The sequence below is a fragment of the Alexandromys fortis genome, unplaced genomic scaffold (genome assembly GCF_014885135.2).
Source record: "Alexandromys fortis isolate MF-2015 unplaced genomic scaffold, M_Fortis_MF-2015_v1.1 scaffold_7, whole genome shotgun sequence".
NCBI classification, from domain to species: domain Eukaryota; kingdom Metazoa; phylum Chordata; class Mammalia; order Rodentia; family Cricetidae; genus Alexandromys; species Alexandromys fortis.
Window position 1 is genome coordinate 17294402 of NW_026067920.1, and position 9114 is coordinate 17303515.

At 41.6% G+C, this 9114-nt stretch overlaps 1 protein-coding gene across 1 annotated transcript in view; it reads right to left on the bottom strand.

Moving 5' to 3' along the window:
- Positions 1–3569: 3569 nt before the first annotated feature.
- Positions 3570–9114, bottom strand: part of Sec61g (SEC61 translocon subunit gamma) — an 86637-nt gene continuing 81092 nt past the window's right edge. The window contains exon 4 of the mRNA XM_050141278.1: positions 3570–3594. Within this exon, the coding sequence (XP_049997235.1) occupies positions 3585–3594 (10 nt within the window). The 3' untranslated portion in view covers positions 3570–3584. The remainder of the gene's footprint in view (positions 3595–9114) is intronic.

Consider the following 9114-nt stretch of genomic DNA (forward strand, 5'->3'; position numbering starts at 1 on the left):
AAACAGAAATGCCCCATGTCAGCTTACACTCAAAGTGCCAAATATGCAGAACAAAGAAAGCAAACTAAAAGCTGAAAGAAAAGGGCCAGTTACCACAAAGGGAAACCCAAATAAAAGTTGGGGTTTTTTTTAATGAAAACTCTATACTCCAGGCCTAGAATTCATGTAATCCAAGCTCTGAATGATCACAGCTACCAACACAGACCAATGTATTCATCTAAACTGTCGTAACTGAAGGAGAAAGTAAGAATTTACATGATAAAAAATGGGCTGAAGGAATTGTTATCACTAAGGCAGCTCTAAAGAGGACACTACAAGGAATATTTCAGACTGAAAAGGTAGATTAAACATGTCCAGTAGACCATGGAGGATGCAGAAAAGGATGTCTACTCTCCCCACTCCTATTCGATACAGTGCTTAAAGTCTTAGCAAAAGCAATCAGGAAAAAAAGGGGGGGGCAGGAATGAAAGAGAAACAAATAAAAGAGGAAGTGGACAAATATCCTTATTTGAAGAGAATACAATTCTATGCATAACCCTAGAGTATTCACCAGACTGCTCATGAAGCCTATAAACACTTGCAGCAACATAGCATGATCCAAAATTAACATACACAATTTAGTAGGCTTCTTATTTATAAATGAATTAGAAAACATGCTGAGGAACAAATTAGGGAAACAACCCCAGGGAAAATCCTCTATAGTGAGAACTTTAAAAAACTGAAGGAAAAAATTGAGGAAGACACTAGGTGGAAAGATTTTCCAGATATATACATAGAAAGAAAGAAAATTGTGAAAATAACCATGCTACCAAAAGCAGTCTATAAATTCACTGCAGTTCTAGTGAAGACTCCAGTGAGTTTCTTCACAGACATGTAAAAATATCCTAAAATTCATATGAGTTCACAAAAGTCCCCACCGACAAAGCAACCCTCAGCTGCTGTATTCTGTTGTTGAGGCTTGTCTTTGAGCTTCCTGTTTGAGCTTCTAAATATTTTACTTCCAGATTTCCCTTCATTTGGGCTTTCTTTATTGATCCTACTTCCAGATATAGTCTTGAACGTTTTATGCATTTTTTCATTTGTTTGTTTGTGTTTCTATAGATTACATGAATGTATTTTTATTTCCTCTTTAAGGATTACTGGCATACTCATAAAGGCTATTTTAATGTCCTCGTCTGTGCATCAGGTATGTGGCATTTCTCTGGACCTATCATAGTAAGGTTGCTGGGCTCTAGAATAGACATTGTCCTGGCTGTTACTGATTGTGTTTTGACCCTGGTACCTACTCATATTGGTTTTTGATGATCATAATTCTCAATGCTGATATATGTCTTGTCTATGTTGGGTAGGGGTTTGTTTCTTGTTTTCTCATGCCCTCTTTTCTTTGGAAGATAAGGTGGCTATGTTTTGCCTGGAAACAAATGCTTCTAGAATTCTTCCAGTTGTGGCCACTGAGGGTTCCAGGTACAAAGTGTTTCTAGGTATTGGGAGCTGACACTTACGAATGGGAATGTAGTGACTAGAAAAGGATGGCTGGTCCTGGGTATTAGGGATTTTTCCTAATGTGAGCTCTCTGCTGATGCAAAATCCCAATCAAGCCAAATCAAAACAAGCCAAATTAAGAAATATCCATAATTAATGGGATTCCTGCACTCTCAGGTGGTCCTGAGAGGGAACTGAGAGGCCACAAATGAGACCACCAAGAGGAAGAAAAAGGGACCATGTGTTCCTCTTTTGGGAGTTCATTTAAATACTCTGTGGGAGTGGTCCTGGTTCCTCCCCTCTTAGAGATTTGGAGTCCAGAACAGTACAACTCTCAGGCTTGTGGGCTGGGATAGATGCGAGGGGCTGGGGCCTATGCTCCCCACTTAACACTGGGTGCCTCCACAAAAGGGAGTATTCCACCAGGATCTGCTTGGAAATGTGGGCAGAGAGTGAGGAAAGGCCACAGCAGGTAGTTTGCTACAGAGCTGGGGATGAGACTGAGGTATTTGGAAGACAAGAGGGAAAGTAAAGATGTGAAGCTTGCCTACCTATTTGTAGTCTACTTGTTTCTCTGGCAAGCTTGGCCCATGGGTTCCCAGAGAATGCCTGCTGGAGTCGTGGGTTAGGATAAACGCATAAATGGGGGAAAGGAAGGTTAGAGGAGATCCGCTGGGTGTAGCGCCTGATCTTTCAGCTGCAGACTCATCAGAACCCACTCCCCTGCCATCAAGGTCTTGTGCTCAGAGCAACTGCAGGCTGCTCAGAGCAGAGGAAAATAAGTTGTTTACAAGAAATTCAGGTTTCTGGTGGTCCGCTGACCTCAACAGCAGGAGAAGGAGGGGAAGTCACAGCAGGTGGGAATAAGACTGGGGTTGGATTTGGAGAAGAGAGAGAGGTGAAGATTTGCAGTTAGACTACCTGCTTCCACTTTGGAGACCTTATTATTTCCATCCTTTTGCCCTAAGCCCATTTGTTTTTGCCAGTGAGCTACAAGATGGGCCTGCTTTTTCAATCCAATCTATTATTCTTTGTCTTCTGCTTGGAGAATAGAGGCTATTAACACATTGAGTTAGTTTTACAAGTTATTTTTCATTCCTGCCTTTTATATGTCCACTATGAAAAAATAGTAAAAGTCAGTTCTTTATAAAATGACTCTTTAGTTCAAATAATTTTAAAGAAGGGTACAACAAATACAGATCACTTTGAATGCTTTGAGCGAGGGGGAAAGCGAGAAGCCGCAGGAATGCGACCCCTGGGAGGAATAAAGGGAAACCATGTGTTCTTCTTTTGGGGGAATCACTTAAGTACCCTGGAAAGTGGTCCTGACCCCTGGGGGTGGGGTCAGGACCTGGCTTGCTGGGATTTGAAGTCCAGACCAGGCCTGGGGGATGGGACAGATGCGAGGGACTGGGACATATGCTCCCAACGTAACAATAAGGACTCCTGTAATAGGGAATAGAGAGCGTAAATTGGCCATATCTTGTTTCCAAGGGAGGCTTCCAGTACTGGTACTGGGTTGCATTCAATTAAATTATTTATTACTCAAGGGAGTCCCATTAAAAACCCCCAAACAATCCAGGCTGTTGCTCAGACAATAAAAAAAAAAAAAAAAAAAAAAAAAAAAAAAAAAAAAAAAAAAAAAAAAAAAAGCGGGTCACCATTGCCAAGAACAACAGCCTTACAACTACATGGAGCTTTCACCCCTATGTTCTAATCTCTTTGGTGAAGGAAGGTATTTTGAAGGATACTGAAACAGAAATGTGAACACCAACCTACCCATAAAACCTTTGACCTAAATCAGTTCTACCTACAAATATGCTAGGGCAACAGTGGCACAGAACTTGTGGAAGTAGTCAACAAATGTCTGATTTGACTTAAGTCTCAGTCCATGAGAAGGAACCCATACTGCATACTGCTTAGTAACCAAGAACCAGAGACTAGATAGCCCAGAGACTCCTAATGATATTCTGCTATAAGTACCTTATCCAGTCATCATCAGAGAAGCTTCTTCTGGCAGCAGATGCAGAGACCCACAGGCAGACATTACACAGAGAAGGTGTCTAAATGGGTGGTCTCCATCAAATCTTCCCCTTCAGAGTTCAGGGAATCCTGCAGAAGAGGAGGAAGAAATAGTGTAAGAACCAGAAAGTGTGATGGACAACAGGAAAACAAGGCCCTTTGAATTAACCAAGCAAGGCAAATAAGAGCTCACAGAGACTGAAGCAGCAAGCACAGGACCTATATGGGTTTGCACTAGGCCTTCTGAGTTATATATATCATAGCTTTCAGCTTAGTATTTTTATGAGACACCTGTCTATGAGAACGAGTAGATGTCTTTCTGACTCTTGTACCTGCTCTTGGGACACTCTTCCTCATGGTATCATATCAACTGTGATATTAAAGTTTTTGCTTCATCTTATCATATTTTATTTTTTCATGTTTGCTTATTTTCTCTAAGAGCCTGTTCTTTTCTAATGAGAGATGAAATGGGAGTGGCTCGGTGGTGGAATGGGAGGTGAAGAGGAAGAACTGAGAGAAGTAGGGAAGGACAAACTATAGTCAGGATATATTGTTTCTCAATAAAAGGACAAAGAAAGAAAAAGAGATACTAGTTGCTGAGAGTATAACTGGAAAGGAAACAACCAAAGTAAGAAATGTAATTAGTATAGAAAGATAAATGAAAATAGATCCAGGAAAACTACAGTGAAAAAGGAAACAAAAAATTTAATGTAAAGAAATGAAGTGGTTTTGTCTAAAAGCAAAACAAAAAGTAAAAGCAATAAAGAAGACAAGATCTCCTGGGTAAATCGGGAGCATGGGGTCCTTGGGGGAGGGCTGAAGGGGGACGGAAGAGGCAGGGAGGGGAGCAGAGAAAAAAATGTAGAGCTCAATAAAAGAAAGAAAGAAAGAAAGAAAGAAAGAAAGAAAGAAAGAAAGAAAGAAAGAAAGAAAGGAAGGAAGGAAGGAAGGAAGGAAGGAAGGAAGGAAGGAAGGAAGGAAGGAAGGCAATTTGACAACATAAAGCTATCCCAGATGTCTAGGATCTGACACAGGCTCCCCACTGCAGGCTAGTCTGTGTCCTTAGGAGAAGACTGTCAAAGAGAAAAAGAAAGAGAACACAAACATGGCTGAGTCAGGCCTGCTAAACAGACATTAGGCATTAAAGGAGAACAGTGTAAAGTGAAGGGACAAGAGCTATGTGGCAACTGTGCCTTGCATCTACCTTGTGTTTCACAGTTTAAGCAGCTAGAGTTTGCTGTAGGGATCCAACTCAGGATCTATAGCATATAGATACCACTCTATAACCATCATCTCTGAGGCTATTTCTTTCTTCTAATGCTTTGACTAACACTGTACATATCTCTGCCTTGGTATTTATTGTTTTAAATGTGCTTATTTAATGTGCAATAGACTGAAAACAAAGTCAAAACTGAAAATTAAGATTCTTCACAGAGATTGATGCGAACTCTTATTCTGGAGCCAGCCCTAACAGTGAGAACGCCCAACCATGATGGAAATGCCCTGTGTCTTCTGCCACCAATTAGCACCCACTAGCCACAGACACTCACTGAGCTGGAACTCAGAAACCATGGCTACTACACCTGAGCTTCTGAATGTTTTATATTAATCATTTAAAATTGACAGTGCAGACAAGGAGCACAGTTTAACTTCTCATCTGTGTTCTCCACAGCATAGATGTAGCCAATTGTGAATTTAAAATATTTGGGGGAAAAACGTTTCTTTGCTGAAAAATGTGCAGATATTTTTCATGTCATTACCAAATCAATACAGTATGAGCATTGGTGTTATTGTATTAGGCCATTTATTACAGGCAATGTAGAAATGACTAAATATATATAGGATGATACACATAAATTCCATGCAAATATAAAGCCATTCATAAAGGAACTTCAACATACGTAGATTTTGCACCTACAGAGAACTGAATTAATTACTTACATATATCAAGGCATTAGCTAAGAAGCAGGCTCTACTGCTTGCTTGTTTTGTAAATTGGTCTCTTAAAGCTTCTATTTAGTTGTCGCAAAAGGACAACTAAAATAAATTCAATCAGATAGATTACTTCTGAGCCTTAACAAAATGCCAACCCTAGATGTTTCACATCTGCATCCACAGGTGGCTTTCAGTAAGCATTAGTTAAGGATGGGGTAAACAACACTAAAGATGGTAACAATGACAGTTTCAGGGGTCATTAAAAAAGTGGTTTGGGGTGGGGAGATAAGTGTTTAGCTAATTTATGCAAGAAATAGGATGCCTTGAGCATCTTAGGTAAAATTGGAGGTGGAGAGACTTTGTACCTGGCTAGCCTGAGTGGGGTGGGGTATGTAGTCTCAACAGCCTCATGAAGACAGTGGATGTTCATTTTTGTATGCTGTTGATGCAGGAGTTCCTTTGAGATGTGTCAAATATAAACAGCAGCTGGGCACCATTTTTTTTGGCCCATGTCCATCTCATTTAGCCCAATTTAAAACATACATTTTGGACATATTTAGTAAATAATCATTATCAAAGCATATATTTACCTAGTTCATCTAAAAATCTCTATCAGTTGTTTTTCTTGACATAATTATATAGTCTGACCCTGTCCAGGAGATATAAAGCACAGATAAGTTAAGGAAGATAAATGTCAAGCATTGTTTGAGATATGAGGCAGGAAAGTAATCATTGAGATAGAAAGACCTCAGAGTACCTGAGACAAATGCTTATAGAATGACATTCTATGTGCAGTCAATATAGCCTACTAGATCAAGATAAACTTCGCTGAATTTACCATGCTGGTCTGTGGTGACTGAACAAGGGAGGACTTCCCTCTATGACAGAAAATCTAGGACTGATATGTAAAGAAGGGACCTATTATATTTCTAAAAGTCAAAGCCCACAGTGCATATGTCAAGAATGCTATAGTAAGCAAACTTCAATGGCAGAGGTAAACTGAGGCTAAGCATCCACATGCAGGAAGCCAGCAGAGATTAGCCAAGAACACTTGACTTAGGCCAAGATCAGTCTTGGTGCTTGCTGGAAATATAGAGCTGGCACATGGCATGCTGTAGGGTCTTCCACTCGATATCCCAGAGTGTCTTCTCTATGGCTCGGGACAGAGAGCAAACTTCAGGGGTTTGGGTCAGGACATAGGCCTGTGCTGTCTGATATTTGAGTTACAATGTCACCACACATGTTAAGTCATAAAAAGTACGTCAACAGCACATTAAAATAGAGAGCTACATGCTAGACACATCTAATACTCGAGAACCACATTTCAGAATAATGAGAAAAATAAAAAATAAAAAAACACTCACACTATCTAATAGCCTTAAGGAAACAAGGAGAGCCCAAACAGAAAGCACTGATTTCTACCAGTTTTACTGGGGTGCCAGTTGACAAAGGAAAACTATGGAAAAGGCCATGTCCATTGTGTCAAACATTCGGTAGAGGATGGGTTTAGAGAAAAGTCAATAAACTAGCAAGTGGCAAACTCGCCTATGCCAGCCGTACCACCAACTTCACTCATTCATGCTGTACAGGAAACATTGCCTGCATCCTTCTCTGCAGTCAATTAGAAGAAGTGTTGTCAAGGACATCGTCCTTTCTTTGTCAACCCCCGTGGGACATCATCATCTTAAAATTAGTCAGCCCAATGGACAGGGCCAATGAGGAAAGAGGTGGAGATGAAAAGAGACAATGTCTTATCTTTTGAATTAAGGTCAGCAATGCAGATCAGCAAGCAGCAGAACGGAAGTTAGGTCTCAGAGAAAATAGTGAGCAAACCCAACATCTGGGCAAAAATGATGAAAATGTTGGTCACTATAGAAAGAAGAGATAGGAAGGGGGAAAGAACAGTAACATTTCTTGAGCTAGAACTCAAGGCAGCAGATAATCCCTTAGACTCTGCATTTCAAAGGTCTGTAGGTCTCTGTAATAGCCTCCATCTGTTGCAAAAGGAAGCTTATTTGACAAAGAGTACATTATTTTTGTCTATAAAGGTAAGTATTTATAATATAGTTAAAATCATACTGGTGAAAACTCAGAGACTAAGAAGCAGCAGGAGCCTCAACCTCTACTGATATATCTGCAACACAACCCCGACACCTACGGCTCAGAGAAAATCATGGAAGAGGAGTCAGAAAGATTGTAAGAATCAGAGGCCCAGGACACCCACAGCTAGATGCCATCCCCTCTGCATGACAGGGAAAACATACCCATAAAATCTCAGCAATATGGTTGTGTGAATAAGACCAGCATAATGACAATACCCATTGATGTGCCAAAACTGACAAGGAATATTCCATAAGGTTCACCAGCAAATAAAGAGCTACATGTGATCAATGACTACCAAGAGAAGGAGAATCCATTTCACCATGAACAATATCCTGCATAGGACATCCAGTCCCAAGGGGTCAGCCCTGTATACATGAAAACAATGTTAAATGGACTCAGTTTGTGTGTGTGTGTGTGTGTGTGTGTGTGTGTGTGTGTGTGTGTGTGTGTGTAGCACTAATAACTTGAAAGAGACTGTGGAGCTTCATGGGACCAGGTCCAGTCCACCTACCTCTGTGGGAGCAGGCCTGAGGTCAGGAACATCCTCGGGAGCAGGCCTGAGTCAGTGACCTCTGCCAGAACAGGCTTGAGCCAGCAACCTCGGCTGGGGCAGGTATGAGGGAGCAACTTCCAAAAGAGCAGGCCTGAACCAGATACCTGTGTGGGACCAGGCCTGAGCCAATGACCTTCACAGATCAAGCCCAGTCCAGCAACCTCTGCAGAACATCCTCAGCAGCAGGCCTAAGTCAGTGACCTCTGCACAACCAGGCCCAAGCCAGTGACCTCCATGGGACCAGGCCCAGACGAGCAACCACTGCAAGAGCAGGCCTGAGACAGGGACACACAGAAGCAGGCTCAAGCCAGTGACCTCTGTGGTATCAGGCCCAAGACAGCCACCTTCCCCGGTGCAGGTACAAGGGAGTAACCACAGGGAGCAGGCCTGAGCCAGGAGCATCTTCAGGAACAGGCCCTAGCCAGCTACCTCTGCCAGAGTAGGCCAGAGCCAGCAACCTCCACTAGAGCAGGGCTGAGTCAGTGACCTTCACAAAAGCAGGCCTGAGCCAATCACCTCCATGGGACCAGGCCTGAGCCAGCGACCTCCAGAGGAGCAGTCCCAAGCAAGTTACCTCTGTAGGAACAGGCCCAGTGGAACTTCAAGATTGCTGAACAACCCGTTGGAATGCTGAGTGTTCTCTGGCTTGACCGAAATTTTGGCACAGACTCCATCATGAGGAACAACCATCTGAGCTTGGATCCACTGGCACCTGGAAAAGTGATCATCAGAGACACAACCCCATCTACACTAATCAGAGGAAAAGATGAGAAGACAAGGAAAGAACACACTCAACACCACAAAAGGCAACACAATACCAACAAAACCTAATGGCTCTAAAACAACAAGAAGTAAACACTCCCAATACACATGAAGCAGAAGAAAATGACCTAAAAAATAACTTTAGGAGAATGTTTGAGGCCCTTAAAAAGGAAATTAAAAATTGTCTCAAAGAAATGGAGGAAAAGACAAAAAAAAAAAAAAAAAAAAAAAAAAATGTAAAAGAAGAAAAAATATAA